We start from the raw sequence: 17,858 nt of genomic DNA, 5'->3' as shown, positions 1-17,858 counted from the left end.
TTTCCAGGGTGCTGACATGGAATATCACCTGAGAATAGTGTCAGAAATTGCATATGCACTCACTCACCCACCTATACATTCCTCTTGGTGAGTTAAGCACCTACACCAAACATCTGTCTATAACCTCTCTGTCACTCATGCCTGAACCGTTTCAGGTTTTTTTTTGCGTTTTATATAGAGCGAACTAGACCCGATATATGGGGTATCAGAGCGCTTTACATGAGCACCAGTTTCGTTACATGAGGACACATTCATTTTTTTAGGCATGGGGAGAATAAGTGATTTGCCCAGAATCACAGGATGTTGAGCGTCATCGCCGAGACTCAAACCCGGTTCCCCAGCTTCAATGTTTACCACTCTAGCCGTGAGGCTACATCCTCTCCCATCATCTTCTGTCAGCATTGAATGTTTGTAACACTCTGTAACGCTATATTTGTTCTGATGACATGAAAGATTGCTACTACCTTCTGTAATGGGAGGGCAGCCTGCTTTGCTTTTGCCATGCTGCCCTGAGGAGCTAAAGCGTGCACTGCTGTTGGCCACTTTGCCCCGGGTTATGCTGTTGCCACCCCAGCTGCACCACTCCTTTGAAGGAGGGATGCTTCCACTGTCTCTACCCAAGGTGCAGCTGTTCTTGGAATAGGGGTGTTTCCACTGCTCTTTCCCTTTCTCATAAAACAGGATCATTTGGATGCCCAGGCATAAAATGCAGAGGCCAGTCACAAGCGTTTACTGGTCCCAGAGCAAGTCTAGCTGTGGTGTCCTGACCCAGAGACACCGGTTTCAATCACAATGTCCCAGCTTGACCAAACTGTGTGACCGGGGTAGTTCCTTCACTTTGCTCTACTTCCGGTTCACAATTATCACATTTGAGAGCTACTTGAAATAACGTAGTTCAGGATATACTCTGTATACAAAACTCTCTTTTTGCGGTTTTATAGACCTTAATATTGCTCCATCTATGACAAAAGTAAGGGCCTCATTGTCGAAGGCATAAGACAACGTTCTTGCCTCTGGGTCCCTAATAACTTTTCCTTCTAGGCTGAAGAGAGAAAGAGTACAATATCCACACAGGATCTAAATTGCACAAAGTATAATAGGGGAGACTTCTTTCAATTCCAGCTTTCAAACTTGACCAAACAGTGTGACCCTTGGCAATTACTTTTCTTCATTGGGCCTCCTTTTCCATGACCAAAACATTTGAGAGCAACTTAAATTGTTCAGGATGCGCACAGCACAATGACCACAATAACCACTTTTATGTAAATAGATCATGCAGTTCTATCCATAAAAATAAAAAGATATACAGGTAGATTCATCATCGAAAAATCGGCTCGCAAAGGGCCAGATTCTGAGAATCTGGCCCTTTGCGAGCGCAATTTTTGCATTTGGGATTCATCATCCCAAATGCAAAAATCTGTAATTGCGAATTTGCTAAATTGCGAGGAATTACATTTAAGGAATCTGTATTTGAAATTCCTTAAATGCAATTCATTAACCATTTTTAAATTGCGAAATCTCAATTTTGGGCCGCTATTTACCGCAAGGTCAAACTAGAGAAAAATTACAAAAATGCTTTTAAATGCATTTTTCTAAGTTGCATGTTGCACACACACATGTCCTTTGGACATGTGTGTGCGCAACACCAATGTAGATTACATTTCAGGGGTGCTACAGGGTATCCTTTGGACACCCCTAGCACCCTTGAAATCGCATCCTTATTTGCGATTAGCAAATTGCTAATCGCAAATAAGGAATAACTCCCCATTCATTCCTATAGGCCTTTAGGCCCATAGGAATGAATGGGGAGTTATTCCTTATTTGCGATTAGCAATTTGCTAATCGCAAATAAGGAATGTGTAGGAATCGCAATTTATTTAGCGATTCCTACATGAATCCCGTTTTGCAAGTCCTTAATAGCGATTCCTTAATAATCGGTATTAAGGACTCGCAAAACGGGACTTTGATGAATCTAGGGGATATATATTTGTATCTAGCACAAGCGCACTTCTTTCATCACCTGAGTCACTTTCACTGCGCTGTCACTATATTGGAGCATCTTTTCCTTTTAGTAAATAATGTGTCATCAATTACTATAATAAATGTATTGATTGCTTAAGCTAAGAAAATGTAGTAAAAGATTTTCCTTGATGATGATACTATTGCCGCGGAAGTCCAAGGCTACACTCACCCCATAGGGACCACAAGTTTGATACTATATGAAAATAATACATCTGTCCTTTTGCGCCTGTGACTTCCTCACTCTTTAGTGTGCTTGCTACCTGTGTTGTACCTGTCCTGTGGATCACTGAAATAATATCGACTGACAAAAGATCGACTTGCCAAAATATCGTGGACAAAATATCGACAGTCAAAATATCGAGTTTGTATCTACAAACAGGTAAGTACAAAAATATCGAGTACAAAATATCGTTAACAAAAATATAGATGTAAAAAATATCGACTTTATTAAAAACAGTGTTAAATTAAATTAATATTAAATTTTAATTACTAAAATATACTTAAAACGACTTAAATTAAATTATAATAATTAAATAATAAATGAAAATAATAAAAATAATTTTTTAAAATCTTATTTGTTGACCCTGAACCCTAAAAATACCCCTTTACCCAAAAACCCAAAACTGACCCTGAACCCTAAAAATACCCCTTTACCCAAAAACCCCAAACTGACCCTGAACCCTAAAAATACCCCTTTACCCAAAAACTGAAAACTGACCCTGAACCCTAAAAATGCCCCTTTACCCAAAAACTGAAAACTGACCCTGAACCCTAAAAATACCCCTTTACCCAAAAACTGAAAACTGACCCTGAACCCTAAAAATACCCCTTTACCCATGAACTGAAAACTGACCCTGAACCCTAAAAATACCCCTTTACCCATGAACTGAAAACTGACCCTGAACCCTAAAAATACCCCTTTACCCATGAACTGAAAACTGACCCTGAACCCTAAAAATACCCCTTTACCCATGAACTGAAAACTGACCCTGAACCCTAAAAATACCCCTTTACCCATGAACTGAAAACTGACCCTGAACCCTAAAAATACCCCTTTACCCATGAACTGAAAACTGACCCTGAACCCTAAAAATACCCCTTTACCCATGAACTGAAAACTGACCCTGAACCCTAAAAATACCCCTTTACCCATGAACTGAAAACTGACCCTGAACCCTAAAAATGCTCCTTTACCCAAAATTTATCAATATTATTTAATTACCAATTAATTATTAATTAACAATAACAATAAAATAAATATATTAGAACATTAGGTGTAATTATTGTAATAATTAATATTATTTTTTCAAAATTAATTACTTAAAAATAACACAAAATTATATATATTAAAAATGTACTCTAATTAATGTAATTAACTAATTACAATTAATTAATTAACAATTATTTACTAATACAAAATATATTCAAAATTATATTAATTAATTAACTAATTAATATTAATTAATTATCAATTAATTATTAATTCAAAATATGAACACACATATATTAATTAATTAATTATTATTAAATTACTTCCAACCCTATTCCCCTATAAACCCACAACCCGCTACAGAATTACATTACGCAATTATTAACAAAACAAAATTCATGTAATAAAATATTTTATAACATTAATACACACTATTCACACATATTATTACATAAAAATACACTATAAAATATTATATATTATTAAAAAATCGATATTTTTGCTATCTATATTTTACACAGTCGATATTACTTCACTTACCTGAAAAACGATATTTTTGTAGTCGATATTATGTCCAGTCGATATTTTGTCCAGTCTATATTTAAAACTCGATATTATGTCCAGTCGATATTTTGGAGTCGATATTTTGTCTCTATACCCTGTCCTGTATGTGTAAGAGAACAGTGTGACATTCTTTCTGATTCTGTCACGTCTTAAACATATTCTTTGTTCAGGGTCAGCTATAGGGCATTGCAAACGGTGCAATCACACCTGATGCTGACTTTGGGGCTGTGTTTAGAAATAACAAAGGTGTAAAAGCACCTGCTGCACAGTTTCTCGTATGTCCAGCGGTTTCAGGCAACAGCAAAAACGCAAAGATAACTCGGATGATGAATTTTCCTGCTGGAGAGAGATTAGAGCTTTGTCTGGTGGGAGTTTTGACTCATCCCACAGCATCGTAGAAGACTAATAGGCCTGCTGCAAATAACGTATACAATCCAGATCACAGCCAATAGCTCAGTGGGTTTCTGCTTGTGTCACAGAAATACTTTTGTTAGTCCAATCAATCAATCAATCAACCAATCAATCAGGGAATTGTAAGCGCGCTACTCACCCATGAGGGTCTCATGGCGCTGGAGATGTGGGGGTTACTTGTAGTTCATAAGTTAAAATCCTAATATAACACATTAATCACAGTCATCAAAAAGCTGCATGCAAACTGCGTGGTATCGGTTAGAATGTTATATTTATCACCAGTCTGTCATTATCCTACTTTAGCTAAAAAGGGTTAGTTTAGGTGGAAATGCCTTCTTATTAGTAAAAGCAACCCTACCCACTGAGGTATGCACAGTTTGTGCTTCTCCAGGGAAGATACTCTTAACCTATACTGCATAAGAGTATGGATGGCACGGATTCCTACACCTGATGATCCTCTTTGTCTTATGTACATTTCCTGTAGACTGATTTACAAACATTGTCTCAGTTTAGTGTGTGTTTGTGTGTGTGATGTAAAGTGCTCTTATATACTACACTGGTATGAGTAGCGCTAGAAAACAAATAATATGCATGTGAGAGAGGGCCATGGAGAGATGAGGGGCGCTGTTGGATGGCGGCAGTGATGCCGTCTGTAGAGAAGCAGGTAAATGGACGGGTGCCAAGAGATTGTTGCACTGGGCACCCCTGTATTTGTGTTAGAGAAGGTTGCGCAGCTGCTGCCCATGCTGTACCTTTATTGAGAAGATTGGTATAAAACTTTCCTCTACACATAGGAAATAAATTAATCCACAATGCCAATGTTTGTTTTAATGCATGATGTGAGTAAAAGAGTGAACCCTAACAAAATATGTGAGCAGAGTTTACTTTTGGTTTTATTCGTGAAAAAAAGCCTTTTTCTTTAGATGGAGTAGGCAACTTTGTAAAATTCTAAACATGGCTGATTCTCTTCAGGGGGTGTCTGGTCTTAGTAGGGTGGGACTCATAGCTATGGGAACAGTTTTCTCGTCTCACCAGCTGGACTGGTGTTAGCCCTAAGTGGTAACATGTCAACACTGCAGTATCCCCTGCGGAGCAGCCATAGTCCAAACAGTAACAGCTGCCAGAAGGATGCAGCTTCCACTGAGTGGGTGAGGGACAAGACATCTGGGGAATTACAATGAAAACGGCACACTTTCATCGATTGCACCGCAGCTCACCTTTCAAAAGGTGCACCCTGCGCAAACAGGGAAAGAGCAGCATATTAGAATGTACACACTGTCCCCAGGGTAGCCATGAACTCGTGCTGCCACCGCTGACGTGCAGTGGATGCGCAGTGGACACGTGCAGTGGGTATGCGCAGCGTGCGCGCAGCTGACACGCCAAAGTCGCACCAGGGGGAGTCCGTCTGCACCTGTCCACGCTCGGACCGCACTCAGAGCCAGCCGTTCTGCCAATTTGACGGCGGAACACCAGCAATATTCCCGTGTTAAGTGCAGATAAGAGATACAGACTCCCATTGTCCTGGGCCAACTTTAAATCCTCCATATCCCCTGACCCTGAGGCCCTGCCCTCTCTGTCATCTTACTCTGACTAGTCAAAAAATCAAGGCGTTACCCCTCAGCATGACCCCCGAAGCCCAGTCAGAGCCCAAGCCCATTATTTCGGATTCAACATACTCAAAGACAAGTGCTAGGTGCTTTAAAGCAGCACTTATCAACAGAAGGTCACTAATTAAAAATGCAGTGTTTTTTGCAGAATTGGTTGACTCTCAGGGTCTGGGCCTAGCGTTCGTTACAGAAATCTGGGCAGATGCCGGGTCAGACCCAGATCTTAATATGGCCTCTCCTCCGGGCTTTACCATCTCTAGATTAGACCTCCCCAAAAAAGGGCAGAGAATTAGCTATTATTGCACAGGAACACCTAGAAACCTCCTTTAAGCTCCGTCAAACCGCCTCTAACTGTGAAGATTGGTCTTCTAAATCACCTTGACCATCTGGTACTCATTCAATGGAGTACTGCCTTATAGACCTCCTGGGCCTAGTGCAACCTTTCTTCACAACAGTAGTCAGTTACTGGATATTGAAGTGCTCTTTCCAGACTTCACCATTTTAGGGGACTTCATCCTTCATCTTGAAAATGATGCAGTTGTCCTCACCCATCTTATTGGTAGCATGGGCCTGGTCCAGCTTGTGGACAGGCCTACCCTTTCGCCGCCATGCCTTAGATGGGATCTTCTCGGACAATCCATTTCTCAAATTCTCCTCTATCATTCCCTTGCCTGGTCCGATCATTCAGCAGTGATGTTCAGTATTTGTCCAGAAAGAGCAGCTGAGCCAGGGGCCCCTCACCTAACCAAATTAGTGAAATGCCGCTGGCACACAATTACTCCAGAAAGTCTTATGCAACACCTGGACTCTTCGAGACCAGGTCTGTCTGTGGACTTGGATGAGGCTGCAGAAAACTTACCATAATTGGATGACCAACAATCTTGACTCCGTAGTCCCCTTTAAGTATGCAACTGTTAAAAGGTCCTCCCCCTCTGAACCATGGTTTGGTGAATGCCTTAGACAACAGAAGCAAGTCTATTAAAGGCTGGAAAGGAAGTGACACTCTAGTTTTGAAACAGACGACAAGCTGACATACAAAAGAGCCCTGGTAGACGACAAAATAAATTTCTTGTCTTATATAAAACAATATTTTTCTATCAAAATGAGTGCTTCTTCAACTCCTCCAAATAACTCTTCTCTAGAGTACTGAAACTGAGTAAACTCCCTGCCCAGAAAAATGCAGGTATAAACCAAGATTTCTGTAACCAGTTAGCACTCTTCTTTCAAACAAAAGTAAAAGCGGTCTCGGACTCCTTTATCCCCATTCAGGGAGTAGGAGGAGGGCAACCCCACGGTTACTCCACCACTAAGATGGAGGTCTTATGCAAATAGAGTCTCTCAGTAGACACGATCCCCTGCCTCCACAATTTTAGCAACACCTTGGCAACGCAGGTTATGACTATGCTTTGTCAGATGAGATCAGGATCACCCTGGGACCCCTCTCCCACTAAATCCACCACCTGGCCCCAGCGGCTGTGGCCCATTTCCTTACCGGGGTTTTCAATCAGATGTTCTCAGTTGGATACTTTCCGATTGCCTCGAAGAAGGTTAGATAGTCTCGATGCGATCAGCTACAGGCCGATCTCCTGTCTTCCCCGGCCCGCTAAGATCATTGAGAAGGCCATGAATATAGAACTCACCAAGATCATGGAAGACAATAAGTTACTAGACTGCTCGCATTATGGCTTCAGAAGTCAATATGGCACTGAACTGGCCATAATCAATGTGTCAGAAGAAATCAGAGAGGTCCTGGATAAAGGGGGGGAGTCAGCTCTGATCCTTTTGGGCCTCTCGGCGGCCTTCGACATGTTGACCACAAATTGACTTGTTAGCGGCCTCTCTTCGGTGGGGATAAGGGGCAACGCTCAGGCCCTTCTAAAGTCCTTTCTCTTGGACAGAGAACAAGAGGAGGACTTTTGACGGGCATAGGTCATTCTGGTTTACCCTGCCTTGTGGGGTGCCACAGAGCTCTTCACTGAGCCCAGCACTTTTCAACCTGTATTTTACCCCCTTCAGTTCCAAGACAGTCTGCACAAAGTCGGACGCTGGATATCCCAAAATTGCCTCAAGCTAAATGCAGGGAAAACAGAGGTGCTCCTATTTCGCCATGACACCTTCTTTCTGGCAACCAAGCTGGTGGCCTCAGGAAATGGGCGTAATTCCCACTCTCTTCTTAAAAACCTCAAAGTTTCTTTTGATCTCAAGCTATCCTTCGAGGGGCAAATCAATGCAATCACCTCTTCCTGGTTTTTCATGATCAAAACCATCAGAAAGATTCTTCCTTTCATCCCATTAGAGCTCCAGAAAGCGGTGGTAACAGCGATCATATTGTCCAGACTGGATTATTGTAGTGGGCTGTTTCTGCAAATCCTGCATAATGCAGCAGCCAGCCTTCTGCTTGACATTCTGAAACATCAATCAGTAGCAGATGCCTTACCAACCTTACATTGGCTCCCGGTGAAAAGAAGGATCGAATTCAAGGCACTCTGCATCGCCTTTGAGGCACTTAATGCAATCGGCCCGGTCTTCCTGGCAAACAAGTTCGAGTGGTATCTTCCAGAGATGGAGCTTCGCTCTGCAACATCTGCGGATCTTGTAGTCCACAGGACCAAAATGGCATCATGGGGGGGGGGTGCTTCGTTCGTTGCAGGCACAGCCAGACTGTGGAATTCACTCCCAATTGGACTGAAGACAGAAAGCAACCTCCTGGCCTTCCACAAAACCTTAAAACCTCCGCTGTTTAACAAATAGCTGTCCCGTCTCCCAGTACTCCCCGCACAGGCTCACACATCAGGATGAACCGCGCCTAGACAACCTGGGGTATTAGCGCATTATATAAATCCAAATTTAATTTAATTTCATTAATTTAATTTAATTTCATTATTTTCAGTCTCCTTTAAAAAATATATAGTGGTTGAGTAACAATGTAGCAGACTGTGATATTAAATGATTGCTTAGGTTGTGATTTATTTTTGGCTCCTTTACAAATAACAAAAAAAATGCTTGATGCAGCTGCAAGGCTTGTTATTTAAAGGAAACATCATTAGCAAAATTAGTCACGGGAACGAATGCATTTCTAATGCAAGCAGAAGGCAGCCAAGCTTAAGTGGCCATATTCTTTTTTGTTTTTTGATTCATGGCATATGCTTGCAATTAACAGGAACACAACATTAACCCCTGCAATTAAGTGCAACTCGTTTGCCATAGACAATATGCATCTGTTAAGCATCTGGCTTGACACCTTTACACAACCCTACTATGAATGGAAACCCTTGAAGTGAATGAGCCTTTACGTGCACGCCTTTGCCTGACTTATTTTATATTTTGCATTAATTGGCTCTCTGGCAAGGATAAATAGTGAGATATACAACATAGAAACCCCATTAAACATCAAGAAGCTAAAGCCATGGTCTAGAGTTTTCAGAAGCTCTTTTGTTGTGTTAATGATTGTAGTAGTCTGTGTCTCGGTCTAGGGTTTGGAAAGTCATGTTCTACAGCCTAAATATGCAGAACCTTTTCAATCTATGTGCTAGGCTTGCAAAGGGCGGAAACACAGCATTTTCACCTCTCTTCCAAAAATGGGGATATATTTGGCAGTCATGCTCCTCGTTTGCTGTTTTCAAGCTGACACAAACATTAGTTGTTCACGTCACTCTAATGATAAATCTTTATATAGCTCTTAAAACCTAAGTTATGGTGCTTCTGAGTACTGTAAATGAAGGAATTTATCCTTCCAACTTTTATAATACTCACTGTAACTATGTCAGAAAAAAAGGCATAATGAGTTGTCCTTGCCAGGATATAGCATCATGACCTGATTACCACAAGTTATCTGAAGTCAGCAGCGAGCGCTTAACTCACTAAGGCTTCTTCCTGTTTCAAATTATGTACCACAGAGCTGTACCAAAGCTGGAATGCAAGTAAGGCGACCCTGTGTCTCTGCCCATTTAACATCTTTCCTATTAGAAATGTATGCGGAACAGGGAACATTTATGGTGACGGGCTGGTTTTATCCCACTAGTAACTTATATGTACTTTATAGCAACATTAATAGGGCACTCATGTGAAAATTGTTGAGTTAAAATGTTCATCAAATGTACGGGCTGTTTCCAGGCATGCTGCTTGCTACAACAGCTATAGGCATTGCTTTCTCTTTAGTATCCATATACTTACCACAGAATTCCCCTCCACGGCGGCCATCTTGAAGGGTGTTAGCCCTTTTGTGTTTTGGATTGATTCCAAGCCCATCCCACTTTCTTTAGTGTCACGGGACAGGATGAGGTCGTACATAACACACGCCATTTTCTGGTTGGGTTGTAGTGTTAAGATGTGGAGAATGGTGTTACCTAAACAAAGGAAAAACTAAAATGAGTAGTAACACACCAGACCTTAGAAGAGATGATTAATTCAAAGAGAATAGAAACAAGCGAGAGATCAAGGATTAGAGTGAAAAGTGACTACTACAAACGCGCTGCCAGTTGATGTTGTCATGTGTGGCGTTTAATACATTTATTTTTAAAGTGTTAAGCCATTACTTTCCATTCCATTCCTTTGTGTTGCCCGTTAAGCTCCAACATTCACCCCAAACTAAAGTAAAACGGCCTGCGTAAAATTAGACTAGTGGCACATGACAAGGACCCACCAGCTGTCTGTCGCCCTAATTAGGTTCTAAAAGATGGGTTCAGCGAGGATTCTCCTCACCATTAATAGTCACATTCAATGGGTAGCAACATTTTTGAGATTTTCTAGAAAAGAATAATTCATTGGTAAATGTTGGGAAAACATATCAATCCTCCTCAGTATGTACGTTTTCCATGTCCAGTCCAAAGGATTATGAAATAGGTGTGGCTTGGAGAGGTTTTGTAGATATAGATTGGTTTGTTACTTGATCATTTTCATAGTTTTCTTATCTTATCCGTTGATTTAGTGCTTTCTATTTATTTTGGTGATTTACAAATTGAAGCAGGAATATATTTCCAAACACCTTATATCAGTGACTGGATAAGTATAAAAAAAATATCTACTTCAAACATATCTAGTTTCGTAAAAAAAAAAAAAGCAAGACTCTTACAAAATATAATGTACACTATTATTGAAAAAAGTTGTTCGGACTCCAAATGCACTCCAAGGGCTACTTACTTGCCTCCTGACTAAAGCCTCAGGGACCGAAAGCTCCAACAACCTTGAACCCAGCACCTGGACTCTGCCATCTATGAGTCTGCCTTGCTAAGTGGTGCCACCCCAGACTTGGACCCTTTGAAATGGGCCTAACGTGCTCTGTCAGTGTCTGTTGAGCCAGCCGAACCATTGCATCTCCTCTCCTGCACAGCACAACACAGAGCAGAACCAGCGCATCACTGCTGCTATGCAGATTGGATCAGTCACAAAGACCCACATCTCTTATGCAGCTTCTATGGAACCTCTGCTGTGCCATGCATCTTCGGAATAGACTCTCACATCCCTCATCAACGGCAGCTTCGATGACTACTCCAGACTCAGCATCACTGCCTCAAAGCTCTTCAGAACTGATGCATCACCCCAACTGCGCAACATCCCTGATGCAGGACCACTCTTTGCAGCCTCTCTGCGCTTACAAAACAATTCATCACTGCAGCTGTGTCTATCATCTTTGATGTAGCTTCTCGCAAAACTCCTCAAACCAGGATTTAAGGTACTTTGCTCAGTGAAACTAACTGGGTCCCTGGAGCCAGGCCGTCCTCTCCGTCGCAATCAATCTGAACTTGTAACTTTGTCCCGGTCTAGCACCACCATATACCCACAGTTGACACTTTGTGCTTTTTGTCACTATCTTCATTAACATCATAACAGTAGCATATCTCCATTTCTACTGATTGTAGTTTTGTTGTTTTGGTCCAGTGGCATAACAAACCTTGAGGGTGGCCCTCTGCAAACTACATAGAGGTGGTCCTCAATCTCCGGACACCGGATCTCTCAGACCACGACCCATGCACAGTCCTGATGGGGGCCCCTGGAGCGTGTGGTCCCACTGTCAAGTGGCCTATAGAACATTTTCAACATTGCTAAGTTAGCATGAGCCCAGCAACCATGATGCTGCTTTTGTGTGCTTTACTACATGGCCTTATTTTCGCAAGACTCTGTTTATGCCTTTCACATGAGAACTCTCTGCTGGGCTCATTCTCTGCCTGTTACTGGAGTTTAGTCCGAACACGGAGTGCAAGGTCGATAAACAATGCACCTTGTTATTCTGTACTGATCAGTCATTAACACCTAGACAAAACATGCTAAGACAGCTGCTGCTGGAAACTCATACTTTGATATCATGGGGATGCATCTTTAGGTAACACCCACTTGGAGAGGGAGCTTTCCAGAGAGAAGAGCAATGTGGTTCCTATGATGTAGATATACCATCTAGGCACTAGGGTATGGGGTCTGCTGACAATGCCCAGAGATCTTCTGTTATATAATAATACTTCTTCTTACCATGGGGAGGGTGGTTAGGCCTTATATTCCTTTATCCAATGTCTTTATATGATGGCATCTCCCTTTATGATATATGGCCTTGCTGCAATGCTAACTGTATTCGTTTTATGCATTGTACTGCTGGTTGTGGCTTGTATACTGCGTTTTAGAGCACAGTAGTTAAAATAAACATTTTAAACTATATATGTGTTTGGGTCAGTTATTATTGTGGACATGTACGAGAGAGTGAGCAAAAAGATGCGTCTTGTTACTACGATTCCTGAGTGATCCGGGAGTGTTGCTTTCTGGGGTGTCTGATCATTTGCTTCTTCATGAGTGTGTAGGAGAGGAAGTGAGACACTTTAGCTAGTCAGTCCTGGGTTTGTGGCCACTAAGGTGGTAGAATGCTTAGCCCCTATACACCGAGGTCCCATATTCCTGCACATATGTCTGTGCATGTGCAGAATCCATGCAACACGCTGCACCGCGGGGGGCCATTTTCACACAACTGTTTTGATCTTCTTTTATTTATTAAAAATGACTCTACGTTTACAAATCGGTTCAGAGGATCTGTTTCTTCACTGTATTATTGTTTGAAGTATTGCACAAATGCTTTACACATTTCCTCAGAGTTAAGCCTGACTGCTCTGTGCCAAGCGACCCGGGGGTTGAGCACAGGTTAAATTAGGCTTGCTTGTGGCTTCACTGTGATAAGAATTGTGGTTGCAACACCAATTGGGCTCACGGGGCTTCAGCCCCCCTGTCGTGTGTGTCAGCCCGGACGGAGACCATTTTCTTGCAAATTAGGCTGTTGTTGTGTTTTCACCCCTTCTTACAGTCACCCTGTTTATGGTTGGAAGAATTAACCCCCACAAAATATTTTTCAGCCCCCCCCACAATTTATCTCTAGTTGCCCGCCTGATCACCCACCTCAACCAGGAACCCAATTTCTTACAAGCAGCAGATGGGAGACTTTAGCAGTAAGGGCATGGTGAAACAGGACATACTTCTTATGGAGTTAAAGTATTTAGTATGCTTTTCTGCTCCGAGAAGTAAAGAACCTACCACTAGAGTTCTTGTGCTCATTCATTCTCGTATAGGTGTGTAAGCTATAATGGCTATTTTATATCACTGCTCTTATTTTCCCAATGATGAATGGAAACTGTTGCCTTCACGTGCAAGTAAACATGTTATAGAGTCATGCCCAGGCATCCGACATGTGAGCTGGAGGAAGTCTTGACCTTCTGCCCATTTTCATGTTCATTTACAAACCAAGGGCCATATGTATCAAGCAAAATTGTGATCACAAATGCTGAAATTCGCAGAATTTTGGCGTTTGCGATCACAATTTTGCTAAGTGGTATGTATGAGGCAAATCTGCATGCAAAATAAGGAATCCCAATACTTGCGATTCCTTATTTTGCAATTGCATTTAAGGAATCTTAATTTTTGCGATTCCTTAAATGCAATGTAAGAAGCACCAAAAAAGTGAAATCACAAATTATCACCAACTTCAAGATGGTGGTAATTTGCGATTTCTTTGAAAAATGCACTTTTTTGCATTTTTCAAAGTGCAATGTTAAGCAAATGCATGCCCTTAGGGCATGTATGTGCGCCAAGTGTGCACCCATGCTTATTTCAGGGGCGCAACACGGCGTCCTTTTGACACCCTTGCACCCTTGAAATTGCATTCTCAATTTGCGATTCTCTAATTGCTAATCGCAAATTGAAAATATCTTCCCATTCATTCCTATGAGCCTCTATGCCCATAGGAATGAATAGGGAGGTATTCCTTAATTGTGAATCGCAATTTGAGATTCGCAATTAAGGAATATGTAGGATTCGCAAAATTTATTGCAAATCCTACAAACATAGCATTATGCGATTCTCAAATAGCGATTCGCAAAAAACGCTATTTGAAAATCGCAAATGAAGATTTTGATACATATGGCCCCAAATGGCTAAAGCAGTGGGGCATCTTGTCTGCATTAGTACCGTGCGGCACATCTTAGTTGTACCTTCCAGAGGTTTTGGAAGTGTCTGAGAAGTACATGTTGACTCTAGGGCTGTGGAGTAAAAGAGTGAGCAGGGACGGCTCCGGTTGTAAGCACAGGATTAGGTATGATGGAGGCTTTGAGTGAAGGCTGTGAGGTGAACTCAGCAAAAAATCCCATTCATGCCTGTGCTTTCACTCTCACAGTCAGTAGCATGGTGCGGGGAAGGCTGTTCCAGAGCTGGCGAAGTACAGGCCACCTCGGATGTCGCAGTGAGTTGTGGGTATCACTGGCAGCTTAGTATTAGTTGAGTGAAGGGAGTGCATGCCATGATTAAACCTGGTTGTAGGTGAGTGAGTGTGAGCAGTGCTGGTCTGAGAATTGCGTGTTCTTTTCATAAATCCATGCTCTTTCTATGTGTGGTGCTTTTGGTACTTGCGGTTTTGTGCCAGTGAGCTGTTCAGTGTGTCATGCGAGCGCACATCTTGAAACATAGGGGGATATTTACAACAAAACATTGGAGCACGGTGTACCACCAACATGGGTTATGCCGCACTCCAACATTTTTAAAATGCAGGGATGCACCGTATTTACAAAAATCTGGCGCATCCCTGGGTTTTCATTAGCCATGGCGCTAATATAGCTGCCTATCGCCAGCACAAGCACTGCAGGGGCGATTGTTTAAGTGCAGATTGCTTATATGCAGGAAGGCGCACATTCCTGCACATAAACAATCTTGAAAGGCGATTGGTTCTTTCTATGTGTGCTGCTGGGGTACATCACTTACAACGCATTTTTTACAACGCACTACCATTACATCGCAACCATTACAACGCATACCATTACAACGCATTGCGCTGGGGGGCGCTCTAGGATAGGGAATATATTTAATTTACTATCCAACACCTTCCCTGCTATCCACGGGGACTGGAGTTGGAATAGTAAATTAAATAATTCACTATCCAGCGCCTAAAAGCATTATGCATTGTAATGGACTGCGTGGTAAAAACCGCGCTGTAAAGGCATGCGATGTAAAAGCATGCGTTGTAGTGGAAAGAGCAAAAAACAAGGAGAAATTAATAACTTCTCCTCGTATTCACCCATTGCACGCCCCTTTCATGCTAAGTGAACCGTGAAATGGGGACTTACAATGCAGCATTAAGCCACATGAAATGGCTTTGTAATTTGGTTGCTTTGCAAATAAGGAGAAGGGGATATTGCCACCAGAAAGTTGCTAACAGTGACGTTCTAATGGCAATATCCCCTTGTAAAATATGCCTAAGTCTTGTAGATCCCTTCTTAGTCTCTCCTAATCTACCACTTAGGGGCATATTTACTAGAAAATGTTGCAGAGATGAGTCAAATGTAGCTGCACCAGGCTCCGACATTTTCAAAATGTAGCAATGCGCTGTATTTACTACAATACGGCGCACCCCTGAATTTTCCCTAGCGCTGGTGCTAAATGTAGCTGCCTAGCGCCAATGCATGCATGCTTGCACCATAGTGCAAGGGTGTCTGCGTTGAAGGAAATGTTTGTTTATGCACATAAACAATCCTTAATGGCTATTTGTTACTTCAATATGTGCTGCATTGTGCAGCACATGAATGCTGCACAAATAGAAGTTGCAAATCGTCATTAATCATCGTTTATGTGCAGGAAGACACACCTTCCTGCACAAAAAAAACCATGAATGGCTTTTTGCTTCGTCTATGTGTGCTGCAAATAGCTGCAGCCAATCTGCAGATGTGTGCACACATGCTTTGTTGTCCTATAAGCACACGCTAAAACCCATGTTGGGGTAACTCCAGCCTGACATAAGGGTCATTTTGCCAAATGAGACCTGCGATCCAGGGAGATAATTGTCCAGTACATCACTCGTTATCTGACCTGATTAAGAAGCGTCACCAACGTCACACGCCAAAAAGTTAGACGCACAGTTCACAAGAGGAAATAAAACTACTAATGTGTAAAATGAAAGCTTTAAACCCTACCCCAGTGTTTTTAAGCGGATATTTAATCACCTACCCAGTGAGTCCTGTGCTTGGACGCTGGCCCCATGGTCGATGAGGAATCGCACAATTTCAGTATTTCCCACACACGCAGCGAAAGACAAGACATGCTCGCCTGTTGAGAAGAAGACATAATGGCGATGTTGGCAAAACAGTGATGGAGACTTTAAGACAGTAACTCAAAGAAAGAACAGAGGGGCAAACTATCAAGAACGGTGTTAAAATGATCGTCGCTTTAACAGCAGGAAACTGCAGCTAAAGCAGCGATAATGGGCTTGATAATACGCCCAAGAGAATTCCAATAGAAGCTCAGGTTCACACCAGAACATGGGCTTCTATGGGAATTCACAAGAGCAGTTTATCAAGAAAGGCGTTAACATTATCGCTGCTTTAACTGCAGGAAACTGCTGCTAAAGCGGTAATAATGGGCTTGATAATACGCCCTTGAGAATTCCCATAGAAGCCCATGTTCGCAACAGAAGATGGGCTTCTATGGGAATTCACAAGGGTGTATTTTAAAGGCCATTATCGCCACTTTAGCTGCAGTTTCCTGCCACTAAAGCAGCGATAATTTTAACGCTGTTTCTTGATAATATGCCCCAGAGTGTGATGGCATATCTGACTGCCACATCCAAATAATTCATTTATTTCTTCTCTATGCTTCTTACAAAGACCTCACATGACCTTGTTTACTCTGAAAATAATCTTCACAGGGTAATAGAAAACAAGTAATTTGAGCAGTGCTCCCTTATGGGGTGCTCACAATGTATCTTTCACAGTGGTAGGGTAGTAAATATGTGGCATCCTTACGACATATAATTTCTCCATTTTGAAATATGAAATGGCTTTATTTTTTGTACTAAGCCACAAGGGGCCACTTCAACGAGTGCAAGAGCCGTCTAATAACGACCAGAGAGCTCTGCGGATGAGGTCATGTTGGTACTTCCTCAGGAGCTGATGGTGCACTGCTGCAAATGCAGAGCAATAATACCCAGTGTTTAATTGGAGCATTTCAATGCCAACACCTGCACTTTTTACAGTTCGCCACATGGGGGTGATGTTGTCCAATTTTGAGATGAGCACAACAACAGAGTCATTTATGTACCTCAATATTGACTGATACCTGCCACCCAACCATTCCTATAGCTTTCGGTGGCCTACACTAGTCTGAGTTGTCACACTTGTAGGAGTGTCATGGTTAGTTGTTGTTCTGGGTTTGTCATTGGCAGCTCTGGCAGGGACCATGGAAAGTGCAAGATTCAGTGGTCTCCTGAAGAGGCACCTGGCACTTATTGCTTATAAATTAACCACTGCGAGTGTCTGCATGGTGTCCTCCATGGGGACTATGACAGCCATGGCCGAGTCACTCACAATAACCTAGTCGATAAACTCCTAAGCTTGAAAAACTGTTGCCAGATGATGACGTCCGGCACTGAATGGCATCATGGATGGGTGACAGAGACTCTCAGAGCCACCTCTCTCCTCTCACTACACTGCCTGGGCATTGGACCTTACAAGTTGTTGGTAAATGCTGATGTCTTAGTGCTGTTCTCGTGAAATTTTGGGGCAGATCTACGAGGAAGTGCTGCGCTGCCCTTT

At 42.2% G+C, this 17,858-nt stretch overlaps 1 protein-coding gene across 1 annotated transcript in view; it reads right to left on the bottom strand.

The window, feature by feature from the left end:
* LOC147700601 (transient receptor potential cation channel subfamily V member 6-like) overlaps positions 1-17,858 on the bottom strand; it is a 148,773-nt gene that overhangs the window by 48,789 nt on the left and 82,126 nt on the right. Inside the window, exons 6-7 of the mRNA XM_086929142.1 lie at positions 16,276-16,374; positions 9,988-10,160 (exon numbers count right to left, since the gene is read on the bottom strand). Of these exons, the coding sequence (XP_086785268.1) occupies positions 9,988-10,160; positions 16,276-16,374 (272 nt within the window). The remainder of the gene's footprint in view (positions 1-9,987; positions 10,161-16,275; positions 16,375-17,858) is intronic.

The sequence above is a fragment of the Lissotriton vulgaris genome, chromosome 7, assembly GCF_964263255.1.
Source record: "Lissotriton vulgaris chromosome 7, aLisVul1.2, whole genome shotgun sequence".
Classification (NCBI taxonomy): Eukaryota; Metazoa; Chordata; class Amphibia; order Caudata; family Salamandridae; genus Lissotriton; species Lissotriton vulgaris.
The sequence above is the reverse complement of the archived record's forward strand: the minus strand, read 5'-3'. Positions and strand labels throughout refer to the sequence as shown.